This window comes from Podarcis melisellensis (genome assembly GCF_964234715.1).
Source record: "Podarcis melisellensis genome assembly, chromosome: 6".
In the NCBI taxonomy this organism is placed as follows: domain Eukaryota; kingdom Metazoa; phylum Chordata; class Lepidosauria; order Squamata; family Lacertidae; genus Podarcis; species Podarcis melisellensis.
The window spans coordinates 49,285,517-49,312,208 of record NC_138538.1 but is presented as its reverse complement, the minus strand read 5'-3'; the positions used below and the strand labels follow the sequence as shown (position 1 = coordinate 49,312,208).

Here is a 26,692-nt window from a genome sequence, read left to right as displayed (position 1 = left end):
TGAAGAGTGTTCCTGCACATGCGCACAGCAGACCAAATGGCAATGTGGCGCGATGGATGGAACATGAGTGAGGAAACGTGGCATGCAGTGCCCACGCAATGGCACAATGTATGTGTGCATGCTCTGATGAGACAGCGACCAGCCAGATGGCTTCTACATATAATACCAGGCCAAAAAGGGTGAAGATACTGCTGTATGGACTGAGGCTGGAAGGGGCCTAGGCAATAAAGTACAAAGCCCTTGGAGTCTGCACCCTGCATTCCATTCAGACAGTGCACACTACAGTACAGATACAGAGATCCTGAACAGATGCCAGCATTGTTCACTGGGCTCTAGGACCACTTTCTGTATCTCTCAACAGCCCACTCTCATGTTCTCAGTGACTGAGGCAGCGGACAAGTCTTAAGCACTCACAGCCATGAATCTATAAGAAAGGCACCAAGAAATCCTGTATCTAAAAGCTGGGCAATTAAAAAACCATTCCTTATCAAATAATATTTTGCCTAGTGATAGGTAGGGAGCAAAGAGGGTCTGGAAAGTAAGCTTTTGTGCAACTAGCCTTCTTGAGTTTGATGACTGTGCAATGATGCACAATCTCACAAAGTAGACTTACACCAGCCCCTAATCAAGAGACAGGATCTGTTCTTCTTACAAGTTAAACCCCATCTCTGTTCCTCTGCAATTCTCAAAGTATCAATAGGAAGTAAAATCTGCAGCAATCCCCCCCCCCCCATTTTCCTCTTGCCGTGGAGGCCAGAGCCAAAGTAAACTTTACAGGCACAATATAGAACAAAATCCCATCCTTCTCCTTTGTCCACCAGAAGCTCAGAAAATTAAGACAGTATTTGTAGGTGACACGCTGCACTTCACATTCATTAAGACATAGGCAGAGAGAGCAAAAGAATAAAAGAGCAGCTGCATGAGGGACTACTCTTGCAGATGGTTCAGAAGTTGCAGTTAGAGGAAAATGCAGCAGCCCATTTGGTTAGTGGGTCAACCACCTGGAATCATATTATTCTAATTCTATAGGATTTACATAGGCTTCCAATACATTTCTGAGATCAATCCAATGTACTATCACTGACCTATTAAGTCCTGCATGACTCAGGACCCCTGAAGGAGCACCACTCCCAGTACTGTCCCGCCTGGTTGTTAAGATGTGAACAAAAGTCCCCCTTTGATGTCCCACATCAAGGGTCAGTGCCCATGGAGTTATCCTTTTTGCATCAGCTCAAAACCTTTTTGTTTTCACAAACATTTTTAAGTGTTGGGATTTTATGGAATTATCTGCAGGACTTGGTTTTGTAAATTTTAATTTCCGCTACTCTCATGTATTATTTTGTATTGTACCTCAAGGACCACCTTTCCTCTGATCAACCAGCCTGGACCCTGCAATCATCATCTGAGGCCCTTCTTCATGTGCATCTTCCACAAGAGGTCCGGAGGGTGGCAACACAAGAACGGGCCATTTTTGTGGTGGTTCCCCCTTTGTGGGATGCCGTCCCCCAAGGAGGCTCACCTGGCGCCTTTCTTACATATCTTTAGGCACTAGGCAAAATCATTCCTTTTCTCCCAGGCCTTTGGCTAATTAGACAATCTATGACCTTTTAAACTGTGTGTGTGCTTTTTGTTTGTTACTATAGTATGTATTTTTGTAGTTTTATATTGTAAACTGCCTTGTGACCCTTGGATGAAGGGTGGTATAATAATAGTAGTAGTAGTAGTAGTAGTAGTAGTAGTAGTAGTAGTAGTAATGTCATTGTTTTTATACCTGTGTATAACTGGGTTTAAGAATGACTGAATGCCTAAATAAATACATTTGGGTTTAAGGCATTCCAGTAAGGTGCTGCCTGCAAAACAGTGGCTGAGGAGCATATGGAGGAGATGAGCTAGTCCTAGCTTGCTGGACTACATTTGGATAGAGAACACTTCCTTTTCATTTTGGAGGAGATGCTGTATGGATTCCACATGATATAAGTGCATCCTTTGCAACTATAGCCAGGCCTTGCTTCCCTAAGTTGGGGTCCTATAACATACCAATGAAAGAGCTGCTGCAGCCCCATGTGCTCAGTCAAGATTGCAATTTTGCTGGCTGATTTAGGAATTTCATTGTTGGAAAACTGTGATGTGTTAATCTCTCTTTCTTCACATGCAGGCTGGAGCATTGTATGTGAGTAGCACCAGAGACTAGGTTGTGGGGGGCAGCCTGGCTCACTAGCAAGAGAAGGGTTAGCACTAAGTCTGTGGTGAGTGAGGTTGACCTTCATGACACTGAACAAAAAAGATGAGAAAGAAAGAGGCGGGGAAAAGATAGTGAGGAAGAAGAAAAAGGAGGAGGAGAGAAAACTAACTTGAGATATTCGGGCAACTGGGGCCACTGGCACCTGAAAGAATAGAAATCCCATTAGCTGTTGCTGAGGGAAGAGTTAAAGATGCGACAGAGGAGGGTCAAAGGGCACCACAAAAATCCCCACCACAACCTTCACATTCCTACATTCAGGGATGGGAATTGCAGTTTGATGCTTGCTGCACACGTGGCAGCATGGAGGGTGATGTATTAAGACAAGCACCAAGTACAACCAGGATTATTTCACAAAGAGGATTTCCCCACAACAGACATGATAGATGGCTTTGCTTGTTGGCCAGGAAACAGAGTTCCTATTCCCAGCACATGCTGCTTTCCAAGACCATGCTTCCCTCCTACATGAGACAGCAGCAGAGCCTTGGAACCAAGGTGTAGTCAAAATTCACCCAATCGCTTAGTAGCGACATCACCCTGCCTGACCTGCCACAAGTCTGCAAAATGGAACATGAGAACAAAGGAGCTGACAATTCACGCAAGAACCTGTGTCTGAAGTGGAAACTATTAAAGTGATAAGCTTAATATTTAATAACAGCAGCTTGATTAATTATGTACTGAGCAAGGCCTTTCCTGCCTCTACATTTGCCAGAAGGGATATCAACTATGAGACTGCTCAGGGTTTAGTTGCTGCTGTCTGGCCCACAGAAGGCATCCATCCATCACAGAAGAGGGTGAGGCTAGGTGGAGGCAACTAAGTGTCTCAGGCTGGAACAATAATACCAGAACTTTTTTTGTACACTGATTGTTCCCTACTGGGCACCTGAGAAGATAAAAGGGTGCAAAAGCTCAAGCTAGCAGCTCAGCAAGTATGGTCACGCCTGAGAATATGTATGGGGGATTGCGTATACACTATGAGGCTAACTCGCTTTCTTTTGTCAAGCTTCCCTTTTGTCCAACATCCCTTGTTAGCACCTACAACTCTGCACCATGTCCATGCCTCTATCTTCTCTCTGTGACCCCTCTGGACTAGACCTCTAACTCTCCTGTCATGTTGGACTCTGCAAACCATCTGGTGGAATAATGACTTTACACTAATAGGGTGGGTCGTGCTCCCAATTCTGCAAGCTATGTGCGTACAACCTACACAAGCCCCCGTCCTCTGACCCATCTGCAAGGCAGTATGAGGTAAAGGACTCAAGCCTAGAAAGAGAGACAAGAGAGCAGCGCTGCACATAGCCACAGGCACATAGTCATAGTTCCAATTCGCTTCCTGCAACTGCTTTCCCCCAAAAAATCTATTATAGGAGGACAAATAGTTTTGAGGAAAAGGAATACAGGTCACAACTTGCTAGGTAGAGTCTGGGTGTACTGAGCTAGAAGCCCCCACTTACCGCTAACATCATTCAATTGCCTTCATGAATCCCACAATCTAAATAAGGAAGGAATAGGTTGCTTCAACTCTAACAAGATAGAATGCAAACCACATCCTGCCTCAGATGAGGATGTGAGGCCCTCCACAAAGCAAAAAATCTAGGAAACAGACTCTGTTGAAGACAGATTGTTTTGCTGACACAGCTAAGCAGCATCTATTACAACTGCAACGTACCTAAAGAGTTGGAAGCACTGCAGGAGCAGAATCATGAACCTGCCTATCTGCTACTTGACAGTGGACCTACTGGCATGTTGGACTTTCCTTTTGCCGGCTAATTTTGAGGCCATATCTGGAGAGCATGATCTGGGCCAAAAAACTGAGTGTTATCTATGGACTATAAGATAAATCATGACAAGGCCTCCATTAGAGCCTGTTCTTTGTCACGCTATGCCTTCCAGCTCTTGTGATGCATGTATGGTCAGGCTATTGAGCCAACAGAAAGCCTGCCATCCCCATTCTGACCGTTGCCAATGTCAGATATACATGTGAGCGACAGTGTATTGAGCCACACTGGCCTCTGAACCTCCATCCCCATTCTGAACCTAGCCTGAGAAGGTGCACACAACACTGCAAGGGGAAGAAGAGGCTCTCTTATCACAAACTTCTGCCAGTAAAATGAGCACAGGCCTCTGTAGGGCCATCAAGTGGTACCTACCTGGTGTTTGGTAGTTGAGTCGCCTCATTTCAACAGGATCAGAGGAATGGGCCAGCAAGGAGTCCTTCAGGCCAATGGAATGTTCATCCTTGGCGGAGGGTGAATTAGCCCTTTTCCTAAAGGAAGAGAAGGCGCAGCTCAGACGGTAGATCTGGGAATGGACCAAATGGCAGCGAGCTTCAAGATGACCCTGTAGCATAGACTCAATAATGCACCTAGCAGTAAGGGGGACTGGTAACTCCCTCCCCAGAGCCAGACACAGGCTTACAAAATCTCCAGTTCCACTTCCATCTTCCACACACCAGTGTTGGGAACTATTTCCTGTGGTGGATGAATATACTTAAGATTTTGCCAAGTATTAAAAAAATTATTTAAAATGTGAAGAGTTGTAATATAATAGGGTAAGGGCTCTTCAGGGTGAATTTTATTGGTCCATTAATACTTGTCTTGAGTGGCTGAAGGCCCCCCAGGCGTGTGTTAATGGAACAATAAAATACACTGTTGTCTCTTCATGCTATATTTATGCCTGCAGCTCCACCACCCTAGGCTCTTATCCTAGTAGATTTCACTAGCTAAGCAGAGATGAACATGCTCAGTGATTAAATGGGAGACATTTACAGAAAATTTTGGCATGACAAGAAGAGTTATCAGTGATGTCCAGTGGCTACCATTAAACCAAAGAACCTCATATGGTGTTGCCTCTTAAAGTTGCAATGTGTTTTCTGGGGTAACTAAGCCACGGGAAGGGGGTATTCAACAGAGACAGAAACATCCCAGCCTGGTATTAAGGAGCACTGTGCTGCAATCCTGCAGGCAATTCAGCAGAGAGGTGTGTGTATCTGTTGCTCTTTCAAACGCATCAGAAGCCCAAAGCACTTATGATTAACCTGGAGACACTGTTGATAGCACCCTGAAAAGGATTTTTTTACTTTGCCTGACGGCACAAGTCTATTTGTTAGAAGGGAGAAATTGCCACAATTAGCATGGTGCCTCATGAGCTCTCTGTGCTGTGAGGGGAGAAAACAAAAGTTTGTTCAGCTGTATGCACATGCATGCATGAAGTGGGGAGTCATTTATAAAGCAGCCACCACATTACAGCATCTGAAATAAGAGCCCTGCATCAACTTGAATTTATCACCAAAGGGGACCATTGTTGAAATAAGCCTAAGACTTTGCTTTGGTTCCTGCCTCCTGCTGAAAGTCAGTGTCACTCTGTTGTAACAGCATTACTTCCAGATTTACTAAGAATCAGCTAGACACCAAAGTCAGCAAGCAGTGGGAGACCTTTGTAGGACACACACAGTGACACTGAAAAGGGAACAGCTCAGAGCAAGGCCTTATTAACTGGTTTATAGAGCATGCTGATTATGCCAAGGAACTGGAGTCAGCTCATGGTAATGTCACATCCTTGATCAATATAGGGGGCAAATAACCCCACAAATCTTGGAACACCAAATGCACTGAAAAGGAATTTTCTAAAACTCTGTCACACCTTACTTGTGAAGCCATTTATTTAAATATAACAGCAAGAGAAGGTTAAAGGAGTTTAGGACACCACAATGGCTAGGTAGGCAGAGCAATATCCAAAAGCCAGATTAGTCTGGGTAGGAAGACTTATGCTTACTGTTTTTAACAAGATGAAACAGTGGATGTGAAACAGACAAAGCAAAGGATTAGTAAGGGTGGTGGGAAGAGGGCAGATGTCTACCTTTCTTGTTTGCTAGATCCAGGGACAGCAGAAATAGAGAAAAAAAGAGGAAATCCAGGTTACAAAAAGGTACTAATTGTGCATGCAATAACCCAAAGTCACCTCCCCTCTTGGTGTTATTATGCACATTTAGTTGGAGAAAAATGATGTCAGCTTCCCAGAGCAAAGGTAGGAGAGTAAGCACTCCCTGTAACCAAATGAGCAGCTCCTGCTTCTTTTAACAGCCCAAGCACTTGACACCCATGTCCCAGATCATGGATCAGAACACCTATGACTAGGCTGAGGACAAAGCTCTGGAACAAAGGGTCCCTGTTACCACATGGAGGGTTCATTCTTGGAGCCAAGAAGACTTGGGGAAAAGCACCAGGCCTCTGAATAAACCAAGGGATGTAGGCATATCTTGGCCAGAGCCTTTTACTTAATCTGAGGCATCCAGGTTATCACCCTAGAACCACTAAGCAGAAGCTATGTCCTATGGCTTCACAGTTCATCTGGCACTGACACAGCCCCAGTTCACTTCCAGTATACACCTTCCCAGCACAAAATGAAATGCAGAGACCACTGAATGTGATCCCATGCTCCCCACCCCTTCCTAGGGCTTGCCTTACATAGCACTGTTTTGCAGGCTCCATTGAGAAACCTTCATGAAGGTTCAGACCACATCCCCCAGAAGAGACAGTGTCCTTGGATTTATAATATAGTTTGCTCACTGTAAATGTTCTTGAGCTTGGCACAATACTGCACCATGGACACCACAACATTGCACGGGCATAGGCGTGTGCTCACCTTTTGAAGAGCAGGATAGCAATGACAATGATGATGATTAAGATGACAGCCAGGACAGGCCCCATCACCCACAGCATCTCTGGTTCATCCTGCTGTTTTGCTGAAACCTCCATCACAATCTCATCTGAGTAGGGGCTGGCTGCATACTTCTTCTGGTGAGTTTGAGAGAGAGGAGAGCAGACAAAGATCATTGATCAGGTCTCTTCCTTGCTTAATTCTGAGTTGTCCCTCGGTACAATAGCCCCAAGCTGCCCACCTGCTATTTTCCTCATGAGCACCCAGGGAATTAACAGACACTGTGAAAACAAACCTCCTCTCCACAGTAATGGAACATTCAGAACCACATCAGCTAGAAAGTGGCCTCCCTCAGTGCCAGAAAGGAATGGTCCAGCTGAGAACAAGTTGCCAGCCTTAGACACACGAAGAGCCAAATTATAGGCTTTGGAGATGCAGCCAATTGAGCATCAGGCCTGGCGGGTAGTGACTAAGTGGTTTATAATACCTATTATGCCGTTATAAACACATCACCCTTGGGGGTTATATGTCAAGGAACACCCACTGGGCATTATGTTCCACACTGAACAGCAGACTAACTCATGGCTGTCCTTGAAGCTCTAGCATAAGCCCTGAATACAGCAGGATTCACATGGGGCTTCTCACATGCAAAGGCTTCCAAGTCATACAAGGGAATGGCAAGTTGCAACCAAAAATGCAATACAAAATTGGCTGCCTCTGTTCCAATACATGCTACGCTCATATCTTTTTTTTAATGCCTGCCAGAAGACATATGTTCAGGGAGGACCATGTTCTCTGTTCTAGTGGAGGCTTCCTATTGCCCTGCTCAAGGGAGAGGCGTACACTGGTCTCACTTTTAGCCCCTGCGGAGATGCCTGTTGACCAAATTCTGCCAGTCTGAAAGCGGAGATCTTAAACAGCCTCTTTGACTTCATGCACAGGAATTCTGTGAAACACAGAGAAAACGTGCCCATAGCAGCTGCTTTTGTGGATGCTCAGCAGCAAACACCTGCCTGGCTTAATTTGAGCCACATTTTGTCTCTGGAACCTGTTTCAGTGGCAGGGCTAAGTCCTAGAACATGCAGAATAGTAATAAATAATATTCTAGAGCCCATTTTCACATTACTGAGAAATAACTACACGTTCCCCAAGTTCTAAGAGTAGAACTAAATTTCTGACACTTCTTGGGGAAACAAAACACAATAAATGTCGAATTCCAGGGGGCAGCAAAAACAAGGAAGGTATTTGCGGTGCCTTAAAGACTAATAAATTCACTGTGGCATAGCTTTTGTGAACTACAGCCCATTAGATGCATGAAGTGTTACTCTGAATTACAGGTATATGTATATATACACATGCCTGGGGACATGGAGGGGGCTTTAACCAATGAAGTCACAGGGAAATGAAATGCAGAATAATGCAGTGATAAATGAAACGAGACTGATAAAGTGCTAAATGACAAAGTAATCTGTGGCTCTACAATCGTTCTTTCAGAAACAGCCATTTATGATATTGTGGCTTCATTCCTCTAGTTTAAAAAGACAACGACTGAGCTGAGTGCCAAGCTGGAGCTCACAACCTGGCACAGGTTTCAGAAAGAACTGGCAGTGAACTTTGTGAAGGCAGCAGAGGGCAGCTGCAGTTGCACTACAAAATAAAACCAGTTGCTTGGAGAGTTTGCTCTGCTAGCCAAAGTGCTCTTGTGCACATTCACTCTTGTACATGCAGTACCCAACCTTGTGGCACAAGGGCACCTTCTCCGCCTGCTCTGCGGCCTCTATTCTCCTGCCTGCATGTTTGCTATGTCTGCCACACAAGTGCTCAGACCAGAAGAGTAATGAAGCATTTGACCAGCTCTAATGAGCCATTACAAGTAAATGAGGCTGAAAGTGAGAGACCCAGCATGGGACGGAGCAGAAGGGCTTGAATATCTTCATTATGGGTGGACATTATTTACACATTTGCAGAAGCAATGGCATTATCCACCATTTCCCCTCCCTTATTCATTCTGGCTTGCAACAATGCATAATTGCGGCTGAATCCTGACAAGACAGAAGTACTGTTTTTGGGGGACAGGAGGCGGATAGGTGTGGAGGAATCCCTGGTCCTGAATGGGGTAACTGTGCCCCTGAAGGACCAGGTGCGCAGCCTGGGAGTCATTTTGGACTCACAGCTGTCCATGGAGGCGCAGGTTAACTCTGTGTCCAGGGCAGCTGTCTACCAGCTCCACCTGGTACGCAGGCTAAGACCCTACCTCCCCGCGGACTGTCTCGCCAGAGTGGTGCATGCTCTAGTTATCTCACGCTTGGACTACTGCAACGCGCTCTACGTGGGGCTACCTTTGAAGGTGACCCGGAAACTGCAATTAATCCAGAATGCGGCAGCTAGACTGGTGACTGGGAGTGGCCGCCGGGACCACATAGCACCGGTTCTGAGAGATCTGCACTGGCTCCCAGTACGTTTCCGAGCACGATTCAAAGTGTTGGTGCTGACCTTTAAAGCCCTAAACGGCCTCGGTCCTGTATACCTGAAGGAGCGTCTCCACCCCCATCGTTCAGCCCGGACACTGAGATCCAGCGCCGAGGGCCTTCTGGCGGTTCCCTCATTGCGAGAAGTGAGGCTACAGGGAACCAGACAGAGGGCCTTCTCGGTAGTGGCGCCCGCCCTGTGGAACGCCCTCCCATCAGATGTCAAAGAGATAAAGAATTACCTGACATTCAGAAGACATCTTAAGGCAGCCCTGTTCAGGGAAGTTTTTAATATGTAATGCTGTACTGTTTTTAACACTGATTGGGAGCCGCCCAGAGTGGCTGGGGAAACTCAGCCAGATGGGCGGGGTATAAATAATAAATTATTATTATTATTATTATTATTATTATTATTATTATTATCCTAAAAATTACAGCGGTGTGGAAAGTGAAGAAGCACAAAGAGTGGGGCAGATAATCTATTTTCTTCCTATGGACTGCGAGACACCAGGCAAGAGAGGGGAAGGAGATTCTGAGTTGTTTTATACATCTGATTTTATTAGCTTAAGCTTTGCAGAGCAAAGTTCCACTGTGACAAAGCTTCCCTAATGCCATATCTGGAATGGGCCTCTTAAGCAGCACACAGTCCCTTCGCTTCTCGTGGTCCTTACCGTATCCCCATCCTCCAGTGAAGCCAGCACAAAACAACGGTAGCTCAAGTCTTCTGAAAGGGGCTTATTGTAGAAGCCTTGATAGCTCTTCTGGTCCCCCAAGACAAAGGTCTCTGGCAGATCATCCATTTGGGCAGCAATGTAAGGCTTGAGCCGCTCTGCCTGACGTCGCTGGCGCCTGCTTGGGTCCCCTTGGTTCATGGCCTCAAGTAGCTGGGTGGCAAAAGGAAGCTAACGTGAGAGAGAGCAATGCTATTTACCAAGGTGACTCTACATTTCCATGAGGAAAACCTGTAAGCCAGGTGACAAAAAACACCAGGGAGGTCCAGGTATTCATTACTCTAGTGCATTCCCGAAGGCTTTCTCTAGAACTCAATGAATGTACAGTTAATTAAGTTGCTGGGGGTAAAACTGGAACCAAGTGTTGTCCTGGGTTTATGGTGGACGACTGTGAAAACAGGAAGCAGGACACGATGGACCCCTTGTATGACCCAGCAGGGCTCTGCTCACATTCTTATGCATGTTTTGTTTGTATTCATCATAACCTACACTGGGCACAGTTTTGTGAAAAATAGTGTACCATTTTTATAAAGTTTATACCCCTCAACATCTCAAGGGAAATCATTTTAAAATACGTGTTTCTCTTTGATGGTAGAGCAGCAGGAGCAGCAGAGAACAGGCCACACAGTCCACATATGCATCTTTAGATGCCCAGCAATTGGAACTTTTGGAGATAGGCAAAAATTCAGCAGGCTTTGACACAGATTTCTGCCACTCTGCAAACACACTTTGTAGCTTACACTAAAATGGACAAAATCTGTACACAGAGCTCACCACCCCCACCACATCCTGCTGGGCTGCAGCAAGACTTTGTATAAATCACACACAGTGCTAACATGGAATGTTCAGAGAGAGGAAAAAATGGCAAATTTCATAGTCGTCCACAAACTCAAGAAAAAAGGATATAAACACACCAAAATTCAATTACATTGCTCAGAAAAGCTCTCAGATGTTTAAAGATGTTTTTCTAATGAATAAAAATGAATGCTAGGCTCTGAACAGAAATTCTAATTTAAAATGAAGGAGGAGGCATGAAATACATTTCACACAAAAATGTGTTAGGGCAGAGATGAAGCATTAGAGCAATGGTGGTGCCAGGAAGAAAACAGAGACCACACAGAACCATGCCAGTATTTCAGGAAAGGAGGGTGCTGGTTTGTGACCCTAACAAAGTGGCATCCCTGCCCTCCAACCACTGCTTCTCTGCATCCTAACTAATGTGTGCAACACACAGATGTGTGTGCGCGCACAGAGTCTTATCCAATCTTCAGTTTTTATCAGTGGAAACTGATCTATTGGGGCAAATTGGGGCACTGCTCCCCTTGGTAAGCCCCCACTTGTGTGGCTTCTTATTTACATCCAGTGTAGGAGGTGGCACTGACTGCCAGTTTTCTCTTTCTTAAGTCTCTGTGTTTCCCTTGCAAAACTCAGCAGGGAGAATTAAGTGACTCTGCCTGTCACTGGCTCCGACTCCAAGTACAGTTTGGGCTCCCTGCCTTCTGCCTTACCCATCCCAATGGGGACCTCTGCTTCCTACATCTTGTTTGGCATATAAATTATACAACAGAACCTGAGGGCAGAAGGAGGCGTGGTGTGATCCATACATGCAATAAGTCCATGGGCAATCACACTTCAGTTACCTCTTTCACTGGACCAGTAAGCTTCACAGGCAATTTTGAGAGCTGGCTAAAGATGAATATGGATATTGTGGGTATTTGAGGAACTTGATGACTTCAGGATGGCAGAAGATGGCACCTCCAAATTAAGCTATCAAATGTGGGAATTATCCCACATAGGCAAAGTTTCCGAAACCCCAGGTCTTCTGCCATTATCTCCAGTATGACAGGATGGTTAACGTTGCTCATATACTCTCCCAAATTATTTCATATGTGGGCTAGTTTCTTGAACATCTGTTTCCCTTACCCCCTTCAAAACAAGTGGAAACAAGTTTTGGCCTTCTCCTACCTGGTCTAGTCCCATATCATCTGGGCTCTTCAATCTGGAGCCAACTAGGTTGCTTGTGTGGTCTATCGGCACAACCACAATGTAGTACCACCTGGGGAACAAGAGAGGGGAATGGGTGAGCTCTACTTCAAACAGAGGGATGCTCTCCATGAAAGCTCTGCAACTCCCTCCTTTGAACTTCCCAGAGACACGGGCTGTAGCCTGCCGGCATGTATTAGGTTAATAAAAGTCACTAGGCCAGCTTCTAAGTGATAGTGTTGGAAGCTGGGAAAGCACAGCTCGATAATCTGGTTCCTTTTTCAGTGGTGGGAGATCAAAAACACAAATGAGACTTCCACAAGCCTCCTATTAGGATTTACATACATTATTTAAAGTAACTGTGCAGCAGTGTGGAAAGTACACCCTGGGCCCTTTCAGATGAATGATGGGGATTATGGCTCCCTATTTTTCATATAATGATAGGTGACTGAGAGGAGCAGGTTATAATACATAAAAATGGTAGCCCAGATCCAGAACCCTGATCACATCCAGCACACCGCCCTTGCCCAACTTAGTGCCTTCCAGATGTTTTGGGCTACAGCTCTGATACCCTTTTCCATTAACCATGCCAGCTGGGAGTTGTAGTTCAAAACATCAGATCAGGTAAGGCTGCTGCACAGAGTGCTCTCATATTTTTGGTAACCTCTTGCTATTGGGAAGCATTTTTAACATGTTGTAGGTGGATTTACACCATTATCATGATTTATGAAACCCAATACAGTTCCCTATATTACCACCTTTATTACCTGTGCAAAAGCACCAAGACTCTGCAGGGACTCTGGAGACCCTTCCCCAACTATACTCTCCTATGGTAGCATCATAAATAATAAAATAAAGTAGAAATGTACCTGACTGGCACAGAGGTCTGCACTTTGGGGAGAGTCAGAGTGAACTGCCCATTATGGATATATTTGTATGTGGAAATGGGCTTGCTCTGGATGACATCAGGTGCTGTCCGGATGAAGACTCGGTGCTGCAAGGCTCCTGCGCTACTTCCCCGGTTTGTGAGTGCAAAGGAATAATTTGTGTCTGGCTGCAGGTTATTAATCAGCTTCCTCATGGAGTGGCCATCCACCTCCACAGTCTGGCCATTGTACAGAATCTGTAAGCAGAGGGAAACAGTTGATTCAGCCCAAACTGATAGGAAAAGGGTTGGATGAAGTTCTTTCCAAAACTCCTCTTCCTGGCGTTGGTCTTTTTTCCCCTTTTTTTTTTGGCAACGCTCACACTGTGTAAGGTACCAAACAAGCTGACCTGTTGATAAGCGTGACTATACCACATCTGTGAGATCATGAACCCCCATGTAGAAATAAGAGTTGGTGCTGCCTTCTCCCAGCTCTGTTGGTCTGCACATGTGGGTAGGAAGAAAGATACGGTCCCTAGCTCCCATAACTATTTCAACTTTTTCTGTCGTCCATTCGGGAGTAAGGAGTGCGGTGGTACGGTTATCTAGGGTAGAGATGCCTCTTCCTCACTTGCTGGGCCTTCTGGAGTTAGGCAACAATGGTGTAAGTTACTGTGTCAGAGAAGCTAAAGTAGTCTGCATCTGTTACTAAAAATCTGTCAAGGTACAATATTAGGAGGTGGAAGCCAGGGCTACTAGTCTGAAAACATTCTGCCTATGCCCTCATGAAAATGTCTCATGATCAGTTCTCATTCCCCAACACAGCGTTCATTTAAAATCCATTTCTAGCATCAAACACAGGCAGGGAAGCAGCTCTCTTAGATCAGGGACAGTGTCAGGTTCTGATTGCAGCAGGAATCTCACCATAACATCACTTCTCACTCACTTCACAGGACCAGTCATCTCTTTGCAGAGAGTTTTATCTCCTGGACCAGATGAAGCAACGACTCTTCTCTGAGGAGAACTGAAAGCCCTGTTGTTGATTCTTCAGTGAAGGAATTTCAGAGGTCTCAGTTCATTCCCAATAAAAAATACCATGATATTTAGCCTGCGCCTCAGTGTTCACAAATCATAACAATATCTGCCTTAATTAAATCTGTTAAAGAGAAAGAGGACACCCTTTGGGATGTAGATTTAGTGCGAGACTGTTTATCAAGTGTAGATAATGCTAATTGTTCCCATGGAGACTTATCAGCGGTGCTCGTTAGATTATTAGGCTTTGGCCTGGCATCCTGTACACTTGAATTAAGCAGCTCAGCACAGGTGGGTGGGGGAGTGTCCTGTTTGCAAAGTTGCTGCTGCTCCTGGGCCAGCTGCTCCTGGGCCAGCTACTCTGTTGGCACTTGTGCATGGCCTGGACATCTAATACTGTCTACAGGAAGAAGAAAGCTCATTTACACCCGTTGCGTTTGCATGGCTGCTCCTCAGCTAGTGAGCCGCTAACACCATCTGCTTCTGTGTCTCATCATGGCAAACCCATGGCAGCAACTGCTGTCAACTCTCTGCTTACGTCAGCAAAATCTGGCAACTACGTTTTGAAGCCCACACTATGCAACCGTTTTGATGATGGTTCCAAGGCAGCTCTGCCCATACAGCATTAGGAATGAGTCCAAAGAACTAGCCTTTTATGAACAAATTCCCCGCATAGAATTCTCCTGCTGTCACGAGTGCTTACTTATCTCTGTCATGTTGCTAGCGACCACAGGCAGAGCAGCACACTATGGTGCCCTGTTGGGTTCTAGAGGTATCTCTATCCTGCCCTAAGTGTAATTCTGCCTGTGTTCTGAACAAAAATGCTTCATGATCAGCAGTAGGATCAAACCATTTTGCCTGGAATGCAGGGGGTTTGGGCTCCTAATTGTAGACTGTTCTGAGCAGAAGATTGTGCCAGTGCTGAGAAAGAATTCCTCAATCCACCATGCAGGATTCATGGGAAACCAATTCCCATACAGCTAGAGTAACATTTAAAGGGCATATATGAGTCTCCAAAATCGGCACAGGAATCAAGAGGTTTTGTCTGGAAATGTACCAGTTTTTAACTAATTTCTAAAGACATACTTGCTGATTTACCATGTTTGGTGATCTAGACTAAAGGAAACAAGTGTCAGGACTCTAGGGTACCCAGGACAAGGGGGTGTCCACGTCTTACATCCTGACTCAAGCCCCCTGGTGTTTCTCCGGATTTGGTTGCTCAGCTTACATAACTGGGTTGTTGACAGCAAGACTCTTGGTCTGAAGGTCCCTGAGACAGACTTTCTAATTTCTTCTTTACTGCACGTTAATCGGGTCCCCATATGTGACAGACATATTCCCTTACCTTGAAAGGAACTGCAGATTTGTAAGAGTCTGGAACCTCCCAGCTAAGTAGCACTGATGTTTTCATCACAGCACTGACACGAAAGTTCTTTGCGAACACTGCAATTAGAAAGAATCCTTTTGAGTGGCCCCTGTGAGGCAACACTGGACAACTAACCCTTTCCCTTCCACTCTTCTCAGTAGCAGCAAAATTGGGTGTTTTCCTGTAGATTCAATAAGCCTTCTTGCACCTTAGGACACTTAAGATTTTTGACCAAACTGTGTTGCCACCTTCCCCTCTTTGTCACAGACTGTGTACACACTATATATTTAAAGCACATTCAAAGTATATTCTTTCTCTGGGCCCTGTAGTTTGTTATGGGTTGCTAGGATTTTTAACACTGCAAGAGGTAAACTACAGTGCCCTGAATTCTTTGAGGAAAATAATGTGCTCCGATTGTACTTTAAAGGTATAGTGTGTACACAGCAATCTTCAAAAGGTAGCAGTTATAAGGCACTGTTTCTTCACAGAAGCTGCCTGTTCAGTTTGCACCAAAGGAACAATTCTTATCTGGAAACAGAAAATGGTGTGGGTATGTGTTTGAAAAAACAAATGCAGTCATGCAACCTCTATGCTCCCCCCCCCCCATTCAAAAAATTGTAAGGTCAGGAAGGTAAGACTGACCACGTCATCTCTGACCTGTTTTCTGCCATAGAGGTTCATTAACTGATCACAGGGGAGTGCTTACCTTGTTCCATTGGCATCGTCCTAGACTGAATGCTGGGGCTGAGAGGGCCAGCTCCCTTGTTAGTGTGGGCTCTAACTTTGATGTCATAGGTTGTGTCAGGTTTGAGGTTGGTCAGAGTGATGCTCGTTTCCCTCGTAACATTGGTCAGGTTCTGCTGGCTGTTAATGTCTCTGTATACAACTGTGTAGTTGGTCATTTTCCCATTCCTCTCCGCCAGAAGCGGAGGCTCCCAAGTCACTTTAGTGGTGGAGGTGGTCAGCCCCACCACGTGCAGGTTCTGGGGGAAACCGCTTGGCGCTTCCTCTGCGGTAGTGATTTCTTTTTCAAACTCCTCCCCAAGACCAACCCTATTCTTGGCAGCCAGCTTGAAGATGTAGGTGGCACCCTTGTAAAGGTCAGTCACGGTGAAGTGATCCACGTTCTTCTCAAAGTTCATAATCCTCATCTTCTCCTCCTCAGCATGTTTGAACTGCAGCTGGTAGCCCAGCAGCTCCCCAACCATCTCTTTAGGTGGGTGCCAATTGATCAGAGCTGTATTCATGGCTGTGGTGCTGATCATCATGGTGGGCTTGCCTGGGACTGTGGGACAAAAACAGGGTGATATGCCATGAGTGGGAGGGAGACAGAGTTCTGGCCTTTTCACTGCCGGAGTTGCTCACTCAGGAAATTTATCTACCTGCTAAGAAATATTAGCTAGCACGGCACTCCCTATCAATTTGGCGTCAGATTACAGATGAAAGATCAATATGTTTGAATGCTTCCCCACATTAAAATTAGCTGCACACAAAAAAAACAGCATATCTGGGAGAAGACTTTGAATGCTTTCCACAGGCAGGGAGTTTACAGTGGCAATGTCCAAAAAGGCAAACCACTTGCAGTTTGAAGTGGTTCAGTCCAGAAACAACTGCACTGTATTTCTGAACATATCAGTGTTTACTCTTCCCAGTCCTCCAAATTCCACAATTAAACAACAGCAACAAAACAAAATCCAAATTTTATAATGGAAAAAACTGATTTCTATATGGCTACATTTCACAAATATCCTTAATCTATATGTTTGTCTGTAAAATGTGCCTGACTTGATCATAAGATCTGATTTCTTTGGGGGAGGGGAGTTGAGAACCCTATAGTGGAAGCTATAGGATCTTAAAGGAATGGGGATGATAAAGATTATCACAAATGCCACACTTTGTGCAAGCTTCTGAAGGAATTTTGTCAGCTGCTATATTTTGTGAAAACCTTTGTGCCTGTAGTTTGCAAACACTGATAATGCAGGATGTCAGTAGGTGATGGACTGAAATTCAGATGGAACCAAACCCTGGGGCAAATTATTTCAACAGCTAATCCCTAACTTCTATAGTGTAAATTATTCCAAATGTAACTATTTCCAAAATTGCAATGAAAAATAACACTGTGATGGATACTGTCTTCAAAACTTCCTTGTATCTGATTCTTAAATCTCATCATACTTCCGCAACCACTCCTTGAATCTTGCCATTTGTAGAAGCAAGCCTAGCGAAAGTAGATTTGGGACAGTATGATAAAGAAAGTGAAAGGTAATGCCATAAGATAAGAAATCAGGGCTTTAATATAAGATGTTGCAGAGAAGCCCAGACTCAAAACTGGAATCTCCGCTAGTTTGATGCAGGCAATTTTCATAGCAATCTTTATAATTTCACCACCTGTGCGAGCTGTTGAGAGCATAGCATGCTGTTTGCAATCAAAATGTGCTGTGTTTGAGCTGATGAACTGGTTCCTGCTAGGAATGTTGATGTGATGGCTGAGCAGCAACAGGATTCCAAATCTCATATATGTAGCACAAATTAAGGGCTGCTCCCTTCAAAGCTTAACACCTGCTGTATAAAATGGATGGTTTCATATCTCCGTTCCACCCACAACAGAGACACATCCTTCCCCCAAATCAGGGGAGATTGACGTGTAAATCCATCAACAACAAAACTATTCAGTATCAGCACAGTGCCAAGATAACCATTATCCTTTGCCAGACTGTGGCACTCAGAGCAAATTCACAATAGCATAGTGGTATTCTGGATTTGGGGTGAGCTGATTTGACTAAGTTGTGATGAAGCTCCCATGTGAATGTCATGGTATTTTGCCAATTCAAGGCAGAGGCATTTCCCAGCAACTATTAGCCACGGTAACTATGAGCAGAAGCGGTACAGTTCCAAACGTCAGATACTTGGGATGAACAGGAGATGGTCATTGTTCTCCTGCTCTGCTTGTGGCTCCCCAGAGATATCTGACTGACTGCTGTTAACACGGCATGCCAGAATGCCTGCAAATTATCTCCATTGTAGTAAAATTGTAATGTGTGAAGCGGTTCTTAAAGAGAGGAAATTTCCATTCTTCTGCTTGCTTCTCCATCACCTGCAGTTCAGTCTGCAAAACAAGGGGTTCGAGGGTACAGGTGCTTTTTTCACCTTCCTAACACTTCTTAAGATTAAAATTTCTGTCATCTTTGATTTTGGAGCTCAAAATATTAGAGTAGATTTGCCCATCAAAGATGTGATTGGCTCACCTGCTCCACTTGTAGTAACCACCTTGTCCCTGCTGCGGGCCCCATCCCCTTTGGTGGTGTAGGCTGCGATGCTGATAGAATAGGTTGTTTCGGGCAAAAGGCCTCCTATGAGGGTTTCCTGTGGGAAACAGACATTTTTAGCTCGTTATCAAATTAAGGAAGGCAGGAATATAAGAGCATTTCTGTTCTTTGGATATTTGACCCATTTAGCTTCAAAACACACAAGAAGGAAAACTGACCCTAAAGTTATATTAATTTTTTAATGAGATTACTTTGGATACAGGGCCTCCATCTCTCGCATCACTGGTGACAAGTGAAAGTTGCATTGAGAAAACATGTTCCTAGGTTGGTTGATGCAATCCAGTGGCCTCTGTGAAGTAAGCCAGGGTATGTTTTGTCATAGGCTACTTTTGTTGTGTTTCCTGTGCACCTCCCTTTGCCAGAAAGCACCCATTTTCACTAAATCACGTGAACAAATCCACACATTTTTTCCTAGGTCCAACATGGGATGAAAGGGTTGGTTTGTCTGGAGCAGCTTGTCAAACTCAACACTTGCAACTGCCAATGCAATTGCAGCAGTCGTTAGTTGCAGCCCAATTTCTAGACAAATTGCCCAGCATATAATTCTGGATAGCCAAGGAAGTTCACTGCAAGAAACAGGGACCCAACAAAATACAGCAAACTGAAGTGGGAAGGGAAGAACAACTTTCCCACAACTTCTACCCCAAGTGAACTTGTTACTGGTAAAAGGACAACCAAGGGCTACTGAGTAGTTTCACCATTTCCATCCCGGCAAGACTGCCAGAAAGGGAAGATCAAGCTGGTGCTAACTGGAAGTAAATGTCTGTTAACAATTAATCTCTTTTTGTTCTGGTACTGACAGACTAATAATAATAATAATAATAATAATAATAATAATAATAATAATAATAATACCCCATCCACCTCTAAATGGCCTACAGCATATATAAAAATCAAACATTTAAAACTTCCCTCCACTTGCCTTCCCTTGTTGTCTTGTCTTTTAGTCTCTGAGCCTGGCAAGGTGTCTTATTTTCACTTACGAACAGCACCTTCCAGCAGCATCATATATTGAATTTTAATTGTCATGAGATGCTTATTGGAGACAAAGTGCTTCCTCATATCAACAGGCCACAAACAAGCACATTCTTTTGCTATACCTGGCAGGGCAAACTGCTACGCAGTCATGTAATAAGGGCATTGAGCAGTCTTCTCTGTTCATAGTGCTGCCATTTACCCCACAGATACATGGGCAAAAGATGAAAAGGACTGGTTGTAAACCTATTGTAAGAAGAAAGTAGCAGCCCTTCCATCTCAGTTAAAGTGTTAACTTCAGTACATATAACAGAACAGAAGCAGACCACTCGTCTCTTCCAGCAGAAGGCCCTGGGATGAGCAGCAATATAGCTAGTAGATCTGCCACTTGCCATAACATGCTCACCAACCACGGTATTCAAGAGTCGTGCTTCTTAAAAATAAACTACCCATGCTACATACATCAGGAAAAATGTAAGGCGAGAGAGCAAGCATAAAATTCTACACAAAACAAAGGCCACAGGATCTATAGGCCACAGGATCTGTTACCTTCTCAATGGTATTGTCCCCAGCTGTGCAGGCTAGAGACACCAGCAGAGGCAAGTAGCAGTAGGACCTTGAACTATCTCACTGGATCACTTGACGGGGTTGGCTTTGTAACCATAAGCTTACTCCAGCTCTCTCAAACCTTCTACATTCTATTAGCAAATATGGGCCCTTGTGAAGGACTCCACAGAGAAAGACCTGCTCAAAAACAACCTCTAGCAGTTTTCTAGTAGAATTTCAACCATTAACCCTATGCATGAAGGAATGACTGTTAATGCACAAAAATAAAAATGTGATATAACCAGGAATAAATCTGTATTGTGATGGATAGATAGAGCACAATCTCTTCCTAGAACCTTGGTTTGTCAGGGTGCTTTGTTTTTGGCTGTCATGTAATTGTTAATTACTTGAATAAAACAAACAAACAAACAAATGTGAATAGGCTTTTTCTCACTGGCAGCCCAGGTAAGTTACAGGATTCAGCCACCTAACCCAGATTATTCCTTCATTGCTTTCATTTGCAAACCCAAATTAGCAAACAGAAATCAGAATGACACCAAAATCAGAGCTCAAGTAAGATTTCCTTTTCCCCCTGGAGTTGTATGAGAGAGCAAAATCAATCAATGGCAATAAATTGATATAGAGGGAGATACTCAAATACACAACACAAAGGCTACGAAAAGATGTAGTCATCACCACAGTCCACACAGGAGAGTAATTCTCACACAGGGAAGAGCATGCCACTAGAACAAAGCAAGTTAGGGGGAGAGAGGAAAGAAAGAAGGTGGAATGAGAGATACCATACATAGGGCTGTCGCTGCAAACCCCTTCTAAGCAAAGTCCTTCTGCTAAGAGACGAGGGAAGCCACAGCAGGGTATGTAACTTAATCTCTCTTTCTCCAAAGGTAATTTTCAAGCTTGTTCCTCCAAATTTATATCTCAAAATTACTTGGAAAAATTGAATTTAACTGTTTGAATGTGACTGTGTTCTTATTACAGCTTCTGTTTCAACCAAAGGTCACAGCTGAGAGAACAGGGTATTTTTCACGACTGGGATCAATGAGGTTTAAAGATTACAGATCTGACTCTGCCATGTAACGAGCTGGACCAAAGACTGTAGAAAGTGGGCTGCTCCCCCCGCATCTGCCTGAAATTGCATTGCAACAAGCTGGAAATACAGATTATGAAAAATGTCAATTGCTTTTCTGCATTTAGCAGCAATCTAAATGCCAATTTGCTCAGGATTTGTGGCTGGTGGAAGCTCCACAGAGCAACTCCCTAGAACCATCTGAGGATTGACAGGGGTGTTTTGACAGCACTATGCACACAGATTTCACAAAATGATCCTCAGACCCATCTGATCCAAGCAAACACTCTAACAAATGGTACTTACGTGGTCAATAGCGTCCTTAAACCTTAACTGATGGGGGGACAGGAAGGAGGAAAGAGTAAGGGAACTGTGATGACAAACTATGGATTATTAACACATGCAAGCACACACACGAGATTTGGCACTATCTCGACCCCCAAGTGTATCTACTGCTTTCTTCCACAAACACCTCTCTCACACAAAGAATTGTAGCTCTTTTTCTCTCCGCCCCCCCCCCGAGAACTACAGAAACAACCCCCCTCTTCAAACTGCAGACTATCTAAGGCTGCAATCCTATACACACTAACCTGGGAGTTTGATATGTTACATTATGTAGGTACATATGCTAGCTCTGGACACCAGCTTTAGAAACAACATATTGCTACTGTTAGCAATAAAGGAATTAACAGTAACAAGGAGAAACACATGTGAAAATAGTATGTTCCTCCTGTAGTGAATGATCCTAGTGGAAATAGGACATAGAAATGTCTTTGTGAAATGCTGTGGCTGGGCTCCAGAGCCTCTGATGAGACAGCACAAGCCAAGAGACTCAAACCAAATCAGGAAAAATGACCTCCCAAAGCTTCAGGGCAATACTTGCCCCCCCCCCTTCCACCAGCTGAACCCTTTCAACCATAATTCTCAGACTCCTGTAACCCTCCCTGTTAAGATAAGCAATACCTGTATACTGAGATAAGCTTCCTCAAAAACCAGCCAGAGAAGCAGCATGATCATCAGTGTAATCAATTTCTAAGTTTCTTGCATCAAGCAGAGTTACTTAAATTGTTGCAAAGAGTGCATTTACCTAAAGTGCATCTTACAAAGCAAGCAGATTTATGGTGCACATCTCATTTACTCATCTCTTTGCCTTCCAAAGCAACATGCTCGGGTTCTGAAGGAAGGCTCACAAGGATTCGCATCCACCCCACTCCAGGCAGGCAAGTGATCTCATACTACTGAACTGTCTGGACAGAGGAGCTCTTTGCTGCAACTTGCTCTGTAGCAAATGAGTTTGGCAGCAAAACGCAGAAACAAGCTCTTCAAAACAAGTGAGATCCACGGCTACTAAGGCACCAGCCAGCAGCAAAAGCTATTGTAGGAAGAAATACCTGAAACTGCTGCAAAGACATGATGTCCCATAGAAGTAATCAAGAGAGCCACAGGTCTGTACATGTCCACAGCCCTGCTTTGGAAACTCCCCCTCCCCTCAATTCTGCTTCCTCCAGTTCACAAAATGTACTGCCACTATCTCAATCACTGCCCACTTCCATTCCCAACAATGGCATTTTCAAAATGTGTGTCATTGTGTTTTATTGAACTTCAGTTTTTCTTGGTATGTATTAAGATTGTAATAATGTTGTCACACTGCAGTTGGTGTGACCAACTGCAGAGTGATGACGGAACAGCAGGCAGGCAGCCCAGACAGGCAGGTGAGTGACACGGGTGGCAGGTGGTCCAGGCAAGTGGTGTGGGTTGTGGACAGACAAGTCACAGAGAAACAGCCAGGGCAGGGCAGGGCAGTTGCCCAGCAACCACAGTTTTGGTCCAGCATTGGAGGACAATGAGGCAGGAAGCAGCAGCAGAGCCAAATGTCCAACACTGACCTTTCTGCTGCTGTGCGGCTCACTTGGGCCACCCATGCTGCTTGCTTGGTCTGCCTTCCCCTCTTGCCTGCCTGCTGTTCTGCTGGGAGGCTGTTGCTGCGGGAAGGAGAGAAAAAGCCTGCATTTTAAAATGCAATTTCTTTTTCTCTCTCTGAGTGACAGTGGTGGGACAATTAAAAGGAAATTTGCAGCAGGGCAGGAGTGCTAAGGTGAGAAAAGACTTTCTCCTCTTCATTTACTTCATTTCACCCTACCAGTGGTGAAGTGTAAAGGGAAGAGGCTTTGGGTGAGGTTTGCGGGGTTGAGGTGTAAAGTGGAAGAGGGCTGGGGATTTGGAGGGGTGACATGTAGACAAGGCTGGCAAGCAGTGAGAGCAGAGGCGCAGGCCCAAGTAAAGTAATACAATCAAACCATGTTTTATAAATGCTTAGGCAACACCTATGCAAAGGGGGATTCAGAGGATGGAGAATTAATAAAAGAAAGGAGGAGATAGGGAAGAACACACACTGAATATCAAACAGAAAAATCAGTGGTATGTTTCAATTCCAGCCCACACTGGAGCTAGGCACTTTGTCTACAGGAGAAGAGTTTGGGAACCCACAACAGAAATTCAAACTGGTCTTCCTGGGGGAGCAAGGTGTTGGGAAGACATCCTTGATCACAATGTTCATGCATGACAGTTTGACAGCACGTAACAGTGCAAAGGAGAAGGTATTCTCCTAGGATGAACGAGACACAAAATGGCACAATTATTCAAGACAATGATATGAACGTCTATCCTGTCTGTTCACAGGAACATGAAAATATGCACAGCTGATCACTGCTCAAGAATGTTGCAACCTATGAGGTTACAGTGTGCTACATCAAAGGCTGGTTTCTTGCTCAGCCATCTGCAGGTGAGATTGCAAAGGTGCCTTAACTTGCTCTGTGTATATCAGAATGTGAGCTCCTCTATCTGTATTAAACTTGCTTTCTCTCAAGCTAATTAATAATTACATTTCTCAGCTGCCTGCTCAGAACTATTCTATCAATATGAATGTTCGTTTTCACCCCACTCTGGGATCCATTGTGATGAAGAGTGGGTTAGAAATATTATAAACAAAAGCAGTAGACTATATCCAAGCCTGTGTGCATTCGATTGATTTCCCTCATGCTTTGAAGTTGTACAGAATTTGGTACTAGAAAGAGATTTCTGCCTTCCAAGCGTTTTAAGCTTTTATTGAAAAAGGAAAAACACACACACAATATTTTGTTTCTAAGGGCTGCTGGCCCATTACACTCTTCATTCAAAGCCCTGCTCCATATCCTGCTGTTTGGGGACATCCAGCTGACTGGGAAGTGAATCATAGAATCATAGAGTTGGAAGAGACCACAAGGGCCATCGAGTCCAACCCCCTGCCAAGCAGGAAACACCATCAGAGCACTCCTGACATATGGTTGTCAAGCCTCTGCTTAAAGACCTCCAAAGAAGGAGACTCCACCACACTCCTTGGCAGCAAATTCCACTGTCGAACAGCTCTTACTGTCAGGAAGTTCTTCCTAATGTTTAGGTGGAATCTTCTTTCTTGTAGTTTGGAACTGTTGCTCCGTGTCCGCTTCTCTGGAGCAGCAGAAAACAACCTTTCTCCCTCCTCTATGTGACATCCTTTTATATATTTGAACATGGCTATCATATCACCCCTTAACCTCCTCTTCTCCAGGCTAAACATGCCCAGCTCCCTTAGCCATTCCTCATAAGGCATCGTTTCCAGGCCTTGGACCATTTTGGTTGCCCTCCTCTGGACACGTTCCAGTTTGTCAGTGTCCTTCTTGAACTGTGGTGCCCAGAACTGGACACAGTACTCCAAGTGAGGTCTGACCAGAGCAGAATACAGTGGCACTATTACTTCCCTTGATCTAGATGCTATACTCCTATTGATGCAGCCCAGAATTGCATTGGCTTTTTAAGGACTTTTTTGGGACAGGGGCTTCTTGGTTGTGGTGCCCAAGCTGTACAATTCCTTCCCCAAGAAGCCTGAATGGAGTTTTCGAGAGTTACATATTTTTTTTTGCTTCACCAAGCTTTTAGCTTGATTTGAGGGTTTTTATCCTTGCTGTTCTATATTCTGTTTTATTATTCATCAGTGCTTGTATTTTTTATTATGTCCGGGGGCCCTTTGTGAAGCTTAAAAATGGGGTATAAATTGTTTAAATAAAGGAAGAAATATCTGTTTCTTCTAGAGCCTTTATGGACTGCTGTTGTTTAATTCCTATGTTTTATTCCTGCTAATTTTAATATTTTATGTATTTCTTTTAGATTGTATTATTTTACTACTTATTTTTGTAAGCTACATCTAATGTTTCCTGAAAAGTGAGGTGATAATGATAACAATGATTATTATACCAGAATGATGATAGATTTTGCATATATAAAATGTATTGAAAATATGACATCCAAGCCAATATCAATAAGCAGACCGTGAAAGCAGACTGTGCAAATGAGCAAAATGCTCCAAACTGCAGGAGAACTCCACAATTTCCCTGAAGGGCAAAGCAGAAATATGTGAAGCAGACCAGCATCCTGGTGGCACCCATTCAATCTTAACAGTTTATTTAAATGTAGTGTTTACCCTGACATCTTCACCAGACTCTAATCTCCTCACAGATCAGAGGAACCTCCACAGAAGGAGCATCTCTCTGAAATCTGCTCCAGCCAAATGTCTGAATTTATGAAACAGTCACCTGCAGATAAAAACATTTCTCTGCTAAACCAGCCCAATTGCTTCTTAAGTATTTAGCGTTGCTGAGTAAGATAAATGGGTTTTAGGAAGGCAGCGGCCTTAATAAAAAAGATTCAGCTGCTGCCACTGCTTGGAAGCACCAGAACCAATACAAGCAGAGCTAACACTGGCAGCTGGTATTTATGCTGGCTGCAATGCCCTTACAGCATTTCATTTTAGTCTTCATCATGACTCTCTATAGCCACTGTCTCTCTGACCATGTCTGCAGTTCTGGGGGAGAGAGCTGTGATATGGATTACTTGGACTAGCCCTACCCTGACATTTATTTCCCCTGCGTGTGAACTGTCATTGTAGTGAAGATTTGCCCTAGAAGCACATACACACGCCTGCTGAATGCACAATAATTCTTCACTTCAGGTGTCGGGTTTTTTTGTTTGTTTTTTACCAATGGATATCATGTGGATTTTGCTAATAAAGCCAACTTAAGTGGTTACAGAATCCTCGTCTCAGAGGAGAGGTTGCTATTCTTCTTGTTCTTTGGTGTGGAGATGGCTAGTTCTAAAGACATATTTATGTGCTTGTGCTATCTCAAGCTGATGTCAGAGACTGCTGAGCTAGATGGACCACTGGATTTGACTCATCCACAACATGAATTTAAAGCACAGGGCTTCCCCCAAAGTATTCTGGGAATTGTAGTTTATCCCTCATAGAGCAAAAATTCAAACTACAGTTCCCAGAATTCTTTTGGGGGGGCGGGGGGAGAGACACCATGTGCTTTAAACATACAGTGTGGATGTGATATAAGTATA

General features: G+C 44.3%; 1 protein-coding gene and 1 long non-coding RNA gene across 13 annotated transcripts in view; one reads left to right on the top strand and one right to left on the bottom strand.

The window, feature by feature from the left end:
* The window catches only part of PTPRF (protein tyrosine phosphatase receptor type F), a 462,180-nt gene that overhangs the window by 31,037 nt on the left and 404,451 nt on the right, over window positions 1–26,692 (bottom strand). For 5 of the 12 annotated variants that reach the window (XM_081916183.1, XM_081916179.1, XM_081916189.1 and 2 more), the window contains 10 exons: window positions 21,584–21,610; window positions 18,589–18,706; window positions 16,050–16,628; window positions 15,323–15,420; window positions 12,950–13,203; window positions 12,063–12,153; window positions 10,038–10,250; window positions 6,884–7,035; window positions 4,390–4,505; window positions 2,352–2,384 (listed from right to left, as the gene is read on the bottom strand). In XM_081916183.1, coding sequence (XP_081772309.1) covers window positions 2,352–2,384; window positions 4,390–4,505; window positions 6,884–7,035; window positions 10,038–10,250; window positions 12,063–12,153; window positions 12,950–13,203; window positions 15,323–15,420; window positions 16,050–16,628; window positions 18,589–18,706; window positions 21,584–21,610 — 1,681 coding nt within the window. The remainder of the gene's footprint in view (window positions 1–2,351; window positions 2,385–4,389; window positions 4,506–6,883; window positions 7,036–10,037; window positions 10,251–12,062; window positions 12,154–12,949; window positions 13,204–15,322; window positions 15,421–16,049; window positions 16,629–18,588; window positions 18,707–21,583; window positions 21,611–26,692) is intronic. The other 7 variants (XM_081916185.1, XM_081916187.1, XM_081916180.1 and 4 more) reach the window with 3 other exon arrangements.
* Window positions 22,579–24,494, top strand: LOC309372554. The gene is made up of 3 exons (XR_014169555.1): window positions 22,579–22,722; window positions 23,326–23,372; window positions 23,957–24,494. It is a non-coding gene; the product is annotated as an uncharacterized lncRNA (long non-coding RNA).